General features: G+C 45.2%; 1 protein-coding gene across 1 annotated transcript in view; it reads left to right on the plus strand.

The window, feature by feature from the left end:
• Window positions 1–348: 348 nt before the first annotated feature.
• The window catches only part of ELOVL4 (ELOVL fatty acid elongase 4), a 33194-nt gene continuing 16110 nt past the window's right edge, over window positions 349–17432 (plus strand). Inside the window, exons 1-4 of the mRNA XM_069726455.1 lie at window positions 349–760; window positions 9447–9634; window positions 9820–9900; window positions 16813–16984. Coding sequence (XP_069582556.1) covers window positions 688–760; window positions 9447–9634; window positions 9820–9900; window positions 16813–16984 — 514 coding nt within the window. The 5' untranslated portion in view covers window positions 349–687. The remainder of the gene's footprint in view (window positions 761–9446; window positions 9635–9819; window positions 9901–16812; window positions 16985–17432) is intronic.

Consider the following 17432-nt stretch of genomic DNA (forward strand, 5'->3'; position numbering starts at 1 on the left):
CCTCCAGGATCATCGTGTACAACCCCCGTTCAATGCAGGATTCACTAAACCACCTCAGAAAGGCGCCTCCCCAGCCTCTGTTTGAAGACTTCCATTGAAGGAGAACTCACTATCTCTCCTAGCAGCCTGGTCTGGTGGCACTTCTGCGTCTATGGAAAAACCGAAAGCGCAAAAACGGAAAACTCCCTGGTCCTGAAGGGGTTAACGTTGCACTCAGTGCGCAGCTGCACAGCGTCCGTGAGGTGTCAGTCTCAGTCAGTCTTTCTGCACCCCGGGGAGATCACGTGGGACCCTCTAATAGCCGGCCTCCGTTATTACATCACCGCACACTATCGTAGCGCTATTGCTAGTCACGACATGACGTCGTTTAGTCCCAGCAGACCGCATTCTGAGCTGCGGTCCTTCCCCGGACATCCCGCCGCTATTGTGTACAAGCAGCACTGCGCCAAAGCCTCCCAGCTCATTAGCATAGAAGCCACGCCCCACCACCATCAGTGGTCCCTGTGGTGACTGGCGGCCAGTACCTGGGATGCGGCTGTAACCAGGGTAACCGCGTCACGTGTGTAGAGGTGGCGCAGTTGTTCTCGGCCGCCGCCATCATTGCCCGGCAGCCCGCACACGCCATGCCCCGCGCAGCCGCCTCTCACTGACCGTCTGCAGGATTCCCCCGGCTGAGGAGGAGGCAGCATGGCGCTGACGGCGGTGTCCGAGCTCCTCAATGACACGCTGCGGCTGTACAGCTGGAGCCTGAGCATCGCAGGTAGGACGGAGGCTGAGGAAGGGGCCGGGGGGACGCCGTCCCTCACCCGGTGCGGGCCCTCTCTACGGGCTTGTTCACACTATCAGCAGCCGTCCGGCTTCTCCATCCAATGCAGAGTGTGTGTCTCCCACATAAGCCCATGTCCTACAGAGGGCACTGGCATGGCGGACCCCCCACAGCGGGGTTAGTGCACACTCAGCCTTGGTCTCCCCTCCCCCATGGAGACTGCTGACTCTTGGCCCCCACTTGGTAAGACGCGAGACCCCGTGTGCACCGGGCCTGAGAGGATGATGGCTCCATTACCGCCTTCATTCAGGGTGTAAGCTGAGGCCAGCGAGGGATCAGACCTGAGCAGCTCTTATTTCATCATGTCCCCAGGTCCGGCACTGAGTCTCCAGGTGTCAGTTATCCGCAGCGCTGCAGCCAATCAGTGCGCTCAGTAGCGCATGCCATTTGTTCAGCTTGAGCTCACTGATTGGCTGCAGCGCTCTCAAGAGCTCCAGATAATAACCGACACCAGAAGGAGTGATGGAGACTCATCTTTGGACCCAGGGAGGATGAGTAAAGATTATTGTTATTTTTATTCTTAAAAAGCGTTTTCAACTGGCTGATGTTTTTTTTTGTTTGTTTTTGGAACAGGAAGGTTCCCTTTAAAAGGATTTGACAGCTGATCTATAGGCAGCAAGAAGTAGATACTGGCCATATGGGCTCAGCTGTGGCATTTCAGAGAAAAATATACTTTATAAGCTGCACGGGACCGAGTCACGGGGTACTAGTCAGATAGGCAGGTCCCCAATGGCTGCTCCCCGCCCGCTACCCTGGAGTGACAGGTACACACACACTTTTAGACAAAGTGGGGCCCAAACTGCTAACATATAATGATCGCACAGAAACATTAGTCCTCCATATATTATATTGCACTCCTCATAGTCCTCCATTGAGTATAGTGCGCTCCCCTCGGCCCTCCGTTGAGTATAGTGCGCCCCCCACGGCCCTCCATTGAGTATAGTGCGCTCCCCTCGGCCCTCCGTTGAGTATAGTGCGCCCCCCACGGCCCTCCATTGAGTATAGTGCGCCCCCCACGGCCCTCCATTGAGTATAGTGCGCCCCCCACGGCCCTCCATTGAGTATAGTGCGCCCCCCACGGCCCTCCATTGAGTATAGTGCGCCCTCCATTCAGTATAGTGCGCTCCCCACGGCCCTCCATTCAGTATAGTGCGCTCCCCATAGAGTATAATGCACACCCCATATTTCTCCAGTTTAGATGAAAACCTGAATACAAGCATTGCTAAACGCAGTGTGAATGTAGCCTAACGACCACCAGAGCACAGGCACTGGAACGGCATGGCGGAGTGTGTGTTACATTATCACATCTCTACTTTGTGTGCAATCCTAGAAATAATTCCGGGCTGCTTCTACTGGAGACCTATAATCTCAGGTTGATTAACCTTAGAGGGGTATGGGGGGAGGGGTGATCAATACTACGGGGAGTGAGTGCAGTCCCAGCCTCCTGTGATGTCACTTTTGAGACTCTTCTCAAACGAAATGCCGCAAGTACAGTTAAAAAAAAAAACAATAAAAAACCCACATTTAGGGATTAGCTTGATAGGGAAAAGTGTAGGGCATTGTATAATAAAATAAATTACAAAAGTGGTTATGGTGTAAGGATAGATATTTAGAAAATACATTTTAGTTGCTGGATCACACCTTTAATTTCTCTCGTGGAATGTAACTACGGCATTTTCTGCCAGGTTGTGGGGGTTGGAATCCTTGGAAATGAGCTACTCACTATGAAAGATAAAAGCTCTCATTGGAAGAGAATGACAGCAGATAGAAAAAGCAAGCCATTTGCAAACTTGCTTATTTCCATGCTCTCTCAGTATGCCAATTCAATATGGTGAGAATGTCCCGGTAAAATGAACCTGAGATCGTATCCATGATGCCCTATCCATGGGCATCTTGTACCGGGCACTAGCTGTACGATCTCAGCCAGCTATGCTTCACTCTGATACGCTGCGCAGTTTCAAAGTAAAATATACTTAAAAAGGCTGCCGCAGTCCGAGCTGCACTGGAGCCTAGTAAGACGGGGGGGAGGGGGGATGGTCTCTGGAGGATTCTCCCCTTCCGCTGTCCTCTATAGACAAGTTTCTGCCCAATCTGTCAATCCAGGGCAGCGGGTCGGGAGAAGTTGCTGGGGACCAAACCGCACTGGAAACTAGGTGGCTTCTCTCTGTTCACGCCCATTGGGTGACACTTCTCTCCCTGCTTTTTTGCTCATAGGGAGAAACCTGCGACTCCAGGGCAGCTTGGGCACCGATGGCTATTAAAGGGAACCTGTCACCCTGTTTTTTCAGTAGGAGATAAAAATACCGTTAAATAGGGCCTGAGCTGTGATTTACAATAGGGTATTTTTTGTCCCCTGATTCCCTACCTATGCGCTCTTTTTCTACAGCTGCGCAGTGCATTCGGCACTTGCGCATGCGAGAAGCACTACGCCACCAACGGGAACATAAGCAAGATGTGGGGGAGAAACAGCGCTATGACCACGCCCATCTGACCTGACCAGCCTGATTGACAGGCGAAAAAGGCCACTTTTGTAAGGTATTTCGGCAGCATAGGTAGGGAATGAGGGGACAAAAAATACCCTATTGTAAAGCACAGCTCAGGCCCTATTTAACGGTATTTTTATCTCCTACTGAAAAAACGGGGTGACAGGTTCCCTTTAAAGTATTTTTTTTTTCTGAACCTCCACAGCATTTGAGACAAACATACAGTTGCTTTTGCGGTAGTTACTGCTGCAGTTGGCTTTTGATGACACTAGTTTTACACATCTTGCCACTGGGATTTTTGCCCATTCCTCAAGGCAAATCTGTTCCAGCTCCTTCAAGTTAGATGGTTTCCTCTGGTGAACAGCAATCTTCAAGTCTGACCACAGATTCTCAATTAGACTAAGGTCTGGGCTTTGACTCGTCCACTCCAATACCTTTACACTTTGTCCCCTTAAACCACTCGAGTGTTTCTTTAGTAGTATGCTTTGGGTCATTATCTTGTTGGGAGGTGAACCTTTGTCCCAGTCTCAAATCACTGACAGAATGAAACAGGTTTTGGTAAAGAATATACCTTTATTTCGTACCATCCATCTTCCCCTTGACTTGGACCTTTTTCCCTGTCACTGCTGGTACAAACATCCCCACAGCATGATACTGGCACCCCCATGTTTCACTGTGGGGATGGTGTTCTTAGGGTGATGAAATGTGTTGGATTGGCGCCAAACATAATTTTTTACCTTGGTGGCCAAAAAGTTCAACTTTGGTCTGATCTGACCACAGCATCTCTCTCCGTACATTTGAGGAGTCTCCCACATGTGTTTTGGCAAACTCAGAACGAGCCTTACACACACAAATTATAAGTGAATGCTTTTTTCTACCAACTTTTCCATAAAAGCCACCTCTATTGAGCATATGGCTTATTGTAGTCGTGTGTACAGATACGCCCAGTCTCTGCATGGGAACTCTGCAGCTCCTCCAGGGTTACCTTTGGTCTTTGTGCTGCCTTTCTGAGCAATGCCCAAGCTTAGAGTTTTGGTGGGCGGCCTTTTCTTGGCAGGTTTGTTGTGGTACAATGTTCTTCCATTTGATGATGATGGATTTGATGGTGCTCTGGGGGTCATTAGAGATTGGGATATTTTTTTTTAGAACCCAACACTGACTTGTACTTCTCATCTTTGTCCCTGACTTGTTTGGAGGTCTCCTTGGTCTTCATGGTGTCGTTTGGTCAGTGGTGCCTTATTGGTTTTGCAGCCTTTGTGGCCTTTCAGAAAAGGTGTTTGGACACTGACAGAGCATGTGACACTTTACTGCACACAGGTGGACTTCCTTTCACTATGCATGTGACTTGTGAATGTATTTGCTTTCACCAGAAATTTTTAGGGGCTTCATAGCAAAAGGGGTGAATACATATGCACATGCCAATTTTTAGTTATTTGATCCCATAAATTTTATTTATGCCTGTATTTTTCCCTCTTCACCATCTTAGACTATTTAGTGCTGATGCATCACACACAAATCAGATTACAAAAAATACTGAACCCAGGTTGTAATGGAACAAAACAGGTAAAAAGCAAAGGGAGAGCATACTTTAGCAACTCACTGTACCTGATCGGGATCCTACAGTCTCTGCTTTATGTTCTCCCTACAGCCGCTACACAGAGAGCGCACTGTAATTATGCCGCCATCCCTCGACTGATTACCAGCTCTGGAGCATGTGTACGCAGAACCGGCTGTCAATCAATTAGTGGGGGGCGTGATTACAGCGCTGACTATTCATTGCTCTGGTGCCATCCCAATGACTGGAAGCATACATCTGTCGGGCATACATCTCCCGGCACCCGCACTTCCCATTCCATACATTTTAAAATGGTATTTCCCAGAAGATCAAAGTAAAAAAAAAAAGTGCAATGAAAAAAACAAAAGTAACCCAATTTAGCTAGTAGGTGCAGAAAATCTGCAACATCAAAACCTCACCAAATACTCTTCACGGGAACTTTAAAGGGCTTGTTCACAAAAGTCTGCGGTCTGCTATATGACTGCAGACTTGTGGATCCTCAGTCTGCGCTGTGAGTGTCCTTGGGTGCCTGCGGCTAGACAAGCGTGGCCTTGCTCACTACAAGCGAATGTGTGGAAAACCTGGACAACCCCTTTTAATATTTACATCATTTTGATATTCTTGTGCATGTAACTATGATACCATTTATTTTGCCTTTTGCTCTGATTATAGGAGACGGTTTTTACTGTATATTTTATGCAGCATATCCAATGAGATTTCTGAAATTTCCTGCACACGCTGCAGTTTTTTTCTGCTTGTATTTTGAGCCCTTCTGTGTGTTTGCCAAGATACGGTATGTCAATTCTTTCAGCGTTTTTACAGCTATTTTCAGCCATTAAAATGAATGGGTGATAAGCGCGTGTAGAAATTTGGACAAAAATCTGCGTATTGTACACTGCATTTTTCTTGCCACCACTCTAATTTTTGTTGCACAAAAAAAATTTGCTGCAAAACGCAATGTGTGAACATACCCTTACATTCTCTTTTCACGGCCTTGTAATAACGAAGAACCGCTGAAGATGCTTTAGATCAGTGTGTTAGCATCTTACGAATTTCCTTTAGGCTGTTCATAATGCCATTGTATAGATTTCCTGGGGGAAATCAGTTCTGGCTTTGTACCATGAGCCATAGTAAGAAATGCGTATTGATTTCCTTGTGCTTAGGTTTCTATGCTGCACCGAAGATGGCGGAATATGTGATCTTCTTGGTACATGTGTTATGTATGGATGAAGTACCCTGATACAATCACTTTGTAATGAAACCTGTGGAAGGTTGACGTTCTGGTGGCAAATGACCAGCTCCTGTAACTAGCATTCAGTGTTGATACGTGTGGGTTCCTCTTCTCTTGTCATTTGCTGGTTTATTATTTAGTGGAAACCCCCTTTAGATAGAGCTTTAGGGCAGATGCAAGGGGGTTTTCTGTGTTTGCCAGTGTTGACCAACTCGGGGCATCAGTCGATTGGTGATAAGTACATACACCACATTATCAGTTGGTATACAAGGCTTGTCCACCTTGCTGACAGAGGCTTCTATTAGATAAAAGTGGAAGTATGACATCGCTATCAAAAGAAAAGGTGACATAATAAAGAAGAAAATTACTTACTTAGGCTACTTTCACACTAGCGTTTTTTGCAATACGTCGCAATGCGTCGTTTATGGCAAAAAACGCATCCTGCAAAGTTGTTTGCAAGATGCGTTTTTGCCCCATAGATTAACATTAGCGACGCATTGCCACACGTTGCAACCGTCGTGCCACGGTTGCGCCGTGTTGTGGCGGACCGCCGGGAGCAAAAAACGCTACATGTAACGTTTTTTTGCTGCCGACGGACTGCTTTTTCCAACCGCGCATGTGTGGCTGGAACTCCTCCCCCACCTCCCCGCACCTCACAATGGGGCAGCGGATGCTGCACCCGTTGTGCGGCGCAAACAACGCTAGCGTCGGTAACCTCGGCCTACACTGCGACGGGCCGACCCCGACGCTAGTGTGAAAGTAGCCTTAGAAATAGTTTCTGCCCATGTGACAGTTCTAAGCCTTACTACTTAGATTTTACAAAACTTGTGAAATCTAAGGCAAAGGTTTATATCCAACTAAATGAGATCATGTGATAATCTTGTCATATCGCACTGCATAAAAGGATCTAAAATGAAAAGTTAGCAGTCACCCTGTGGGACTCCAGACTTATGAATCTTCCCAGCTTCCATACTGTGCACTGCAGGGATTCGCCAGGGTGTCTGACCCAGAAATGGTGGTCAAGTAAGCGATACGCAGGCAGAAATCGTCTAGTGGGGGCTGCCTCACTTAATATAAGTGTATGGAGCAAGGACGTGCCCAATAGATGACCGCGCCCACTAGACTGGGCACAGCCCAGGGATGAAGAGGTATGTATTGTGAGGGAAGTGCAGGGCGCAGGCGCGGGATTCCGGGGCCATAACTGACGTGTATGGGAGGAGGGTAGTATTGTATAAAGAGAAGAGGCAGGCATGGATTTCTTCTAAGCACCGCACGCCCCGGAGCCTGGAAGAAATCATTAGCATAAGGAAAGACAATAACATTTCTCAGCAACAAGACCGTTAATATGAGGCATACAGGTAGGTCTAGTGTAAAATTTCTATTACCTGTATGCCCATAATATCAAATCCTATATTTCCCGGGAGTGACAGATTCCCTTTAACTCATATTTTATTTCTTGAAATCTTTGGTGTTTGTGTAGGAGTCTAGTAGCGGGCATACTACTTGACTGACGCTTCTGTCACATTTCCGTTTTTATAATCTGCACAGGATCCGTCAAAATGTTGAAAAGACAGGTCATGTGCAGATTGTAAAAAACGGGTGCACTGGGCCTGTCTTTCTGACGGACCTGTCGAGGCTATGTGCACCTGTTCTGTATGCACATGCACAACACAAACCAGGTTTAAAAAAAAAAAAAAATTGCAGTATTCTTACCTACTGGCCTCCTGCGCAGCGATGCTCCCGACAGCTAGCATTCCTAGTAATACATTGCGACTTCTCGCGAGATTTCCCAATGTATTACTAGGAACGCTAGCTGCCGGGAGCATCGGTGACGCGGTTCGGGACTCCAGTAGGTGAGAATACTGCGATTATTTTTTTTTTTATTTTTTATTATTATTTTTAACATTATATCTTGTTACTATTGATGCTGCATAGGCAGCATCAATAGTAAAAAAAAAAAGAGAGCGAGAGAGAATTTTCCTAATGGGAAATTCTTCCACACATGCTCAGTTTGAAAAGACGGGACCCGTCGCTGGAGTCCTGCTTTTCACAGGCAGCGACTCATCCTGCACCCATAGGCTTCCATTGTAGCCAGTGACGGGCAGTGCAGGATGCGTCGCTGAGCGATTTTCCGACATGCAGAAAAAATGTTCCTCTGAACGTTTTCTTTGCCCTATGGACCGTTTTTTTGGGCAGGTTCCAGTGCACGACGGATGAAACGGATGGCCATCAGTCGCTAATACAAATCTATGAGAAAATGCAGGATCCTGCTTTCTCAAAAATTGATGGATTGTGGTGGGATCTGAAGGACGGAAGTGTGAAAGAGGCCTTTCAGGGAAAGCTGTCAGTCACAGAGTAGGACCACTCACTGGGCGCATATATGTGTGTGTGAATAGAGACATGTTAGTCCAGGGCAGCAAGCTGGGAGAAGCCACCGGGCACTGCCTTAACCACTGGTCTACAGCTCGGTAGTGGTGTTGTGTTTTTTTTTTTTCTAAATTAGCATCTGGACTAGGGCTCTTCCAGGCATCCTGGGTGCCTCTGATGCTTAAAGGGGTTGTCTGATCCAAATTGATAAGTTTGCAATCACTCTGTGGGACGGCAGACTTATTAATCCCCCTCAGGGCATGCATGAGTTGTACATACTCCCGGCCAGTGAGCGCGGCTTGACTCTCCATACACTTGTATGGAGTGAGACCATGCCCACAAGACGGACTCTGGCCAGGAGTATGTATAACTCATACACGCCCTCAGGTCAAATCCATGTAGCGTGCTCTGGGGGGATTTATAAATCTGCAGTCACAGAGACTTATAAATTAAGACTGACAACCCCTTTAAAGGGAATCTGTCACTGGGTTTTTGCTACCTCATCTGAGAGCAGCATAATGTAGGAAAAGAGCTCCTGATTCCAACAATGTATCACTTAGTTTGCTGGCTTCATCAGTGCTCAGAATGCTGAGCTATGTATAACTATGCCCACTGATTGGCAGCTTTCTGTGTACACCGTATATTGACAAAGCTGCTCATCAGTGCAGGGGGTGTGGTGGGACTAGGAGGCACTAGGCCACTTGTCCTGTAGTGATAATCTGTGGATAAAACACTGAAACGGCAAAACACAGCCCAGTAAGTGACGCATCGCTGTAATCGAGGTCTCTTCCCTTACTTCATGCTGCTCTCATATTACAGAGCAAAACCTGCTGACGGATTCACTTTATCAGTTGTGCTTGGTATTAAAGATATGTTACATTCATTTGCAGGGGACAAAGCTGCAAATACTACATATATAAGGATGTATTTTGTTCCAAATTGAATTGACTGTATCACAATGTTTTGTTTTTTCTTTCTCCCCAGACAAAAGGGTTGAAAAATGGACTCTGATGCAGTCTCCGCTACCCACCTTGGCCATCAGCACACTTTACCTACTTATTGTGTGGCTGGGTCCCAAGTTCATGAAGAATCGAGAACCTTTCCAGTTGCGATATCCGCTGATTGGCTACAATTTTGGCATGGTTATCTTAAACTTTTTTATATTTAAGGAGGTTGGTATTTATTGTTGTCATACATGTGCCATCTTGTACTGCTTGGGTCCTAATTGCAGACGTAGATCTTTCTTTGCTTCTTTCACGCTCTCTTGTACTTTCTTTTTCACACTCTCTTCTTTGCACTCTCTCCAGTAGAATGGTGTGTAGTTCCACATTACTTCTTTTTCTTGTTTCCTTTTCAGCTATTCCAAGGAGCGAAAGCAGCAGGATACAGTTACATTTGTCAGACTGTAGATTATTCAGATGATGTTAATGAAGTCAGAGTAAGTATTTGATCCCTGTGCAAATGTACTAAGTGATACCATATTTTTCAGACTATAAGATGCAATTGTTAACAAAGAAAACTCTTGTTAAAAAGTGTGCTCGTCTTATAGTCCAGAGGCAGCTAACTGTGATGGAGGGGAATGCTGACACTCATCCTGATCAGGGGCAGTTCCCTCTTTCCTCCTATCTGATACTGATCTTTGTCATCTGTGCAGAGCAGGAGAGGAAGCTATCGGGAATGAATGGAGACTGCGCGGGCTGAGCATCTGCAGGACCTTGTGCACAAGTAATTCAAGGACCTTTCAGGTCATGTGACTGATCACTTGACCCGAAAGGTTTTTGAGTTGTGAGGAAGGTCCTTCCGCTCATGCAGCCTCTGTTCAGGTCCCGGTCATGAATTGCACGATGTCTATATGCCTATATATTGTAGGAAAATGGGACTAGGTATATGATTAAACATAGCTTTTATTTATCATATACACCATATTTTTTGGACTATTAACTCCTTAATGACTACCAATACATCTTTTTAGTGACCTGAGATAGAAGACTAGCATCACCGTACGGGTAACAATCCCTCAGCTGTCGGCTGTACACTATTGCTGATAACTTGCTGCATCAGCCACGATCAGTATTGGCACAGTCTGTTTAACCTCTTTAGATGCTGCTGTCAATAGTGACTATGTCATACAAATGATTAACAGTGTGGGGGCTCCCTATTTATCCCCAGCTGCACCCCGAGATCTTGATCGTGTGGTCCTGATGTTTGCTGTGGCAATTCACAGCCAAATAGCCGCCTTAAGGTCTGCCGGCTGTTGTAACCTGTTTAGTCGTTAGCAACAGTTAGGTGGTAACAATGACCTTTTTCATTTGTCATGCCACTTTGCATTAATTCCTGAAAATCACCTGAAGGGTTAATAAACTACAGCAGTTTTCTATACGTCAGGGGGTGCTGTTTTTAAACTAGTATCACTTTTGGGGGGTTTCCGATATATAGGACCCCCAAAGTCACTTCAAACCTGGATAGGTCCCCATAAAAATACATTTTGTAAATTTCCTTGAAAAAAATGAAAAATCGCTGCTAACACAATAAGATAAATTTTACAAATGGTGCTGATGTAAAGCAGGCGTGAGGGAAATGTTATATTAATGTTTTTCTGTGTTATGACTATCTGAATTAAAGGGAAAATCATTCAGCGTTTGAAAAACACAAAACATCGACCTCAATTTACCGTTATCATAAATTATAATGGGCCATGGAAAAACAATCTCAAAATCACTGGGATCTGTTGAAGTGTTCCGATTGTTTTACCACATAAAGTGACACTGGTCAGATTGGAAAACTTTGGCCCAGTCACTAATGGGTTACGACGCACGGAGCCATAAGGGTATGTGTCCACGTGCAGTAAACGCTGCGTGTTTGACGCTGCATAGGGACGCAGCGTCAGACACGCAGCGTCCAGATGTTACAGCATAGTGGAGGGGATTTAATGAAATCCCGTCTCCACTATGCGTGGTAACACGCACGCGGCGGCCCTGCGACTCCGGACATGCTGCGCGTCTTTTCAGATCGCAGCATGTCCGTATATCTTGCGGCGACGCTGCGTCGCCGCAAGATATAGCACAGGGCCCTATGGTGGGGAGCGATTATGCCGGATGTGTGCTGTGAACACATCCGGCATCATCGCGTCCCAGAAAGGGGGCGGGGCTTACCGCAGAGCGGCTAAGCCGCTCCGGCGATACCGCCGGCCATCCTGAAAGTGGACACATACCCTAAGGCGCACCTAGGTTTTAGAGGAGGAAAAAATAATTTGAAGCAAAATATGTGGTCATGACGCACTGGGGGGGGGGGGGGGGATCTACTGCTGACACTGCTAGGGGGGTAATGTGCCCCCAAATCTGTATTAATGTGCCGCATCCTGGGCCACTTCCTGGTATATATGTGGCTCATCCTTGTATACAGTGGCTTGCAAAAGTATTCACCCCCTTTTTACCTGTTTTGTTACATTATCACCCGTGTTTAAATATTTTTGTAATCTGATTTGCATCTGATGCATCAACAGTAAATAGTCCAAAAATATGTCATCTAAGGGTATGTTTCCACGGGCACAAACAGACAGCGCTTTGAACGCAGCACATGTCCGCTCTGTCCAAAGCGCTGCCGGCTCTTGTACGTGCGGTGATTCTGCATGTGTTCATTGAACCGTGCAGAATCACCGCATCCTATACTTTGGACTGTGATTTTTATCTTGTGGAGACTGAGCGTCTCTGCAAGATAAATAGACATGCTGCTGTCTGGAAAGACGTGCTGCATGTGCGTATACGCAGGTTTGCCACCTGCATCCCTGCACGCATAGTTGAGATGGGATTTCATAAAATCCCATCCACTATGCTGTAACATCTGGCCACAGCGGATGTACATAGCATCCAATCCGCAGCGTTTAAGCTACGTTCACCTTAGCGTTTTGCGTGTTTGCGTCGGGCGACGCAGCGGCGACGCATGCGTCATGCGCCACTATATTTAACATGGGGGATGCATGGACATGCGTTGTGCTGCGTTGTGCGACGCATGCGTTTTTTTTGCCGCAAGCGTCGGGCGCAGAAAACGCAACAAGTTGCATTTTTCTTGCGTCCAAATTTCGGCAAAAAAGGTCGCATGCGTCGCAAAACGCAGCGTTTTTGCGTGCGTTTTTATTTGCGTTGTGCGTTGCGTTGCCGACGCAGCGGCGCACAACGCAAATGTGAACGTAGCCTTACTGACCGTGGAAACATGGCCTTAGTACTGTATATTATTCTCATGCACCATGCTGTTAATTTACTGTAGGGAATTTAATCATTGTATTTGTCTGTTTTTTTTTCTGTTCAGTGGCCAATGTGAACATGCGCATACATGCACACCAGTTTATATCCCAGTTCATACCTTTGGGTTTTTTCTGTCTTGTTGCATCTTGTACATATAAAGATGTGGCCTGCCTTTCCTTTGAGCTGGGCATTATATGGCTGTGTGTCCACTAGTTGGGCCCAGTCCGTCTCAGCTCTTATCCGCATGCATGTCACTTGACAAACGCAAAGGTTTTCAATATTAGAGTTAGAACTGTCCCAATTATGGTCACCGTAGAGTGGTGGGATGGCTTTCACATTTTTTTATTAAAAAAACCATGTTAACTAAGTACCGTATATTATTTTCATACACTATCACTATGCTGTTTACTGCAGGGTGTTTAATTTGTCTTTGTTTGTTTTTTTTTTTCTGTCTAGTGGCCAATGTGAACATGCACTTACACGTTGCATGCACACCAGTTTATATCTCGGTTCATACTTTTTTTTTTTTTTTTTTTTTTTTTAATAACCAAGAGAGAAGTTGGCCCTAGAGGCAGAGGTCTTGGACCTTGTTGGGAAAGCTGTCCTCCTGGAAGTCCCAGGGTCTGAAAAGGGGGAGGGGTTCTACTCCCCTGGCTTTCTAATATATAAGCCGTATGGTTCCTTTAAGACTATAATAAATCTGAAGACCCTGATCAAATTTGAGTGTTCATTCTTTTAACATGGAATCTATTAAGTCGGCAATAAAGATGCCCTTTTCCGATTGTTTCAGGGCAGTCCTGGGTTTTAAAGATGCTTCTTCTCATGTTCCCATGCACATGGCATGTCAGAAATACCTTAGGGAAGCAATAGCGATTTAGGGAGTAGTTAGGCACTTTCATTTCAAGGTCCTCCAATTTGGGCTAGCCATAGTTGCTCGTGTCTTCTCAAAGGTGATGGCTCATCTCCAGGAAAAGGATGTGTTGATAATCCCGTATCTAGATGATTTCCTGGTAGTAGGCAAGTCAGTCTACCATTGTACGGGTCGACTGGAGGAGGTGATGACTACCCTAAAGGGCATAGGCTGGCTACTGAATCTAAAGAAGTCCAGATAAGAGCCCTGAAAAATCCAAGCGCCTACATCAAAGGGAGGGACTCCGAAATCCGCGTACTATTACTCCCGATGTCGGAAAGAGGTTAAAGGGATTGTCCATTACTAAGACAACCCCTTCTCATTCCTCATGTCTGGACCCCGTTAAAATAAAAACACTTAAAACTCCCCTCCAGTGCCGGCGCTGTTCGAGTGGTGGCGGCACTCTCGTTCCCAGGTCTCACTTGAGGTTGTGATGTCAAACAAGCCACCTTCACTGTTTCAGAAAATTAGTTCTGCAGAGTTATGAGCACAACAGACATAAGTCTGATTACTGACAACTTTGAGCTTTTATCTCCTGGCAGAGTTAAGGATGGGGCAGCACACATGAGTTTAGCTGTGTCACATTACAATTCCTCCAGTCAGCTCATCCTGTCATATCACTGTCACCTCTGCTGCACTATAGCTCCTCTCTACATTGCCTGGCCAGAGCTTAGAACTCAAAAGGGTGTTAGTAATCACACTAATGTCCATTGGGCTCAGTTTGTAATGGCTCTGCAATGAGATCAGGCAAGTTGAGCACAACAAATATAAGTAAATACTGACATGGTAAGTTCTTAGTGCTGGACGTGCCGTTTGGAGGAGCGGCAATAGATCAGGTGTCACAGTGCGTGATGACGAGCGCTGATGAAGGGGTTTTTAATGTGACACAGCTAAACTCAGCTGCACTGTCCACCCCTCCACAAGAGATGAAAGCTCAACTGTGTCTGGTCTACTGTGCTCACTGCAAATTGTAATAGCTCCACCTTGAGATCAGACTGTTATTTTATACCTCACGGTGAGTAATGTGGCTGTAAGCTATTGTGGGGGAGTGTTCTGCTGTGTGCTTATTTATGATTGGTCAGCATAATACAGGCGGAAGAATTACACGCCTACAGTGAAAAACTCCCTGATAATGCTCACTTGTACTTAATTAGTTTTAGCTATCTAGTAAACACTTTGCTAATATCTCCACAACAGAGGGAAAAAAAAATAAAGCACATTTTATTCTACTCTGCAGCCACTGTTACATTATGTCCCGTTCAACCTAAAAATGTGCGGAAAGTTCCTCTTTAAGGTAATCGAATATTAGAACACATCCAGCAATCTGTTGACAAAAGGTTTTGCAGATATAAAAAAGGGTTGTTTTTTTTGTCCGACTGAAAAAAATCCGCTTTCAGCTGGATCCATATTTTTTTTTTTTTTAATTCTGAAGTCTATAGAAAACGCATCACTTAATTAACCATCCGTTTTTCCTTCATTTGAACATGATTAGTGATGAGCGAACATGCTCGGATAATGTGTTATCTGAGCATGCTCGGGTGCTTTCTTATTTTGGGCGTGTTCGTATAATATGTTCGAAGCCCTGTGTCTGCATGTTTTTCGGCAACACGTGGGGATTCCCTAACAGGCAATGCCGGCATAGGTTGCGGCTATTTACTGCCGCAAAACACGCAGTCGCTGGGACTCGATTATATTATCCGAGCACGGCCAAGGTAATCAGAGAACACCCAAGCATGGTCGGATAACACATTATCCAAGTACGTTCTTTCATCATTAATATTATCTTTTTTTTGCTTACTGGATCAGTTTCAAATGGAACAAAACTGATAGTTATTTAACGGATCTGTTTTCCATAGACTGTGTTAAAACATAAATAAATAAAAAAAATACATATCCAGTTGAAGCCAAATTTAGCCGGACAAAAAGTTGTATCTGCGCTGCTGGATTCATTCTAACTGATTTGATCTGATGGGAGCGCTGTGGAATTAATGGCGCTATATAAGTGGGATAAATAGATTACTGGACATGTGAACAGAGCCTTACTCGGGAATAAACCTTTCTCCATTTCCAGTGTCATACTTCTCTGATCAGTGCTGCTATCCAGTGTTAGGGAGTGGAGGAAATATAAAGATGTCCTATGTCTAGTAAGTGGCTTATTTTTTATTTTATAATTCTCAAATATTCTAGTTGCTTTTACACAACCGCCTAAAATTGATGGTAAATCAAAGCTCAGACTCTGTTCAGGCTAGATTCAATCTAGATTGTTATAGCGAAAATAAAAGTATCTTGTGACATACTTGGATGCTGCTGTTGTGCAAATATGTGACAACATGTTATCCGTGTGACAAACAAGGGATCTGTGCACACAGGTTGGATCTCATGCAGGTTTTGGCACCGATTTTGAACCTAACCACGAAATCTGCATCCCATACATCCACTTTAATATGGATCAGGAATTTTCACTGTGGATTATTTTTGCCTCTGTGGCGATAAACTGTCCATGGAAACAAGCAAAGTGCTATTTGTTTCCTGCAGATTCTGCATAAACTAGCCTGTGAATGACAATGGGGCTAATCCTGGTGTTAATCCACATGGATGGATTTGCAGCAGACATCCAAAGGTCACCATCGGTCTCCTGCCAACTTGGTTTTTAATTCCTAGTGTAATGTAGCCTGTTGCGCTATTCAATACTACACACAATAGCAAATTTTGCTCCATTAAAGCGGACCTCCCGCCAATATTTCTTAAAAACTGTGTGTTCCTGCACATACTTGCAGGAATGTAGAGAAAAACATAATGCCACGCGATCCTCGGGAGAACCAGTGCCAGTACTGCTGAAACTGTGCCAGCACTGGCGGTAAGTATAATGGCGCAGTCAGATAGCCGTATAAATGGGACCGCAATACACAGACTGGCTGATGACTCTTCCAACCTGATTGCAAGAGCTCGTATATCTATACAGCGATCACGCACAGGTGATGAGGACCGCCAGCCAGTCTGTGCGTTGCTGTCTGCTTTTATACAGCTGTCCGACTGCGCACATAGTGTTGTTGTTTTACTGGGGGCAAACAGACATTAATAAGGGGTTGTCCAAGTAGTGGACAACACCTTTTAACTTTACAAAATACATATAACACAAATACTATATACTCTTTCTCCTACCTCTAACATTTATTTTGGTCCTCTTGTTTTCTTTCAGGTAGCCTCTGCCCTGTGGTGGTATTATGTCTCTAAAGGAGTCGAATACTTTGATACAGTGTTTTTCATTCTGAGAAAAAAGTTTAATCAGATCAGTTTTCTGCATGTATATCATCACTGTACAATGTTTACCTTGTGGTGGATTGGAATCAAATGGGTCGCTGGGGGACAATGTAAGTATCCGTTTTATTCTCTTACCCAACTAAAACAAGGAAAAATGTATGTTTATTATTCGCGGTGGTGACAATCGATTCGCACGACCCAGTTCACCGATCCAGTCAGTAATTTGTGACCACATTCTCACATCCACAGCTCTTCTTCTGATTAGCCTGCTTGGTGCGACATCATCATTGCAGCTTGACACACATGTGATGTCACACAAGGTCAGCTAATCAAAAGAAGAGTTGCGGATGCCTGAAGATAAGAGGTGTTTCTCCCGTCCAGAAATAACCGACCTAGGCTTGGTCCTGAAAATCAGTCTGCACCGATTCCATTATATTTGGCATATTTATTATTTGGAGTGTTTACGTGAAATATTATACTTATGGGTTTCTCCCATGTAAGGGGCAATATACCCTGCTAAAAAAAAAATAAAGGGAACACTAAAATTCCACATCCTAG

The sequence above is a fragment of the Ranitomeya imitator genome, chromosome 5 (assembly GCF_032444005.1).
Source record: "Ranitomeya imitator isolate aRanImi1 chromosome 5, aRanImi1.pri, whole genome shotgun sequence".
Classification (NCBI taxonomy): domain Eukaryota; kingdom Metazoa; phylum Chordata; class Amphibia; order Anura; family Dendrobatidae; genus Ranitomeya; species Ranitomeya imitator.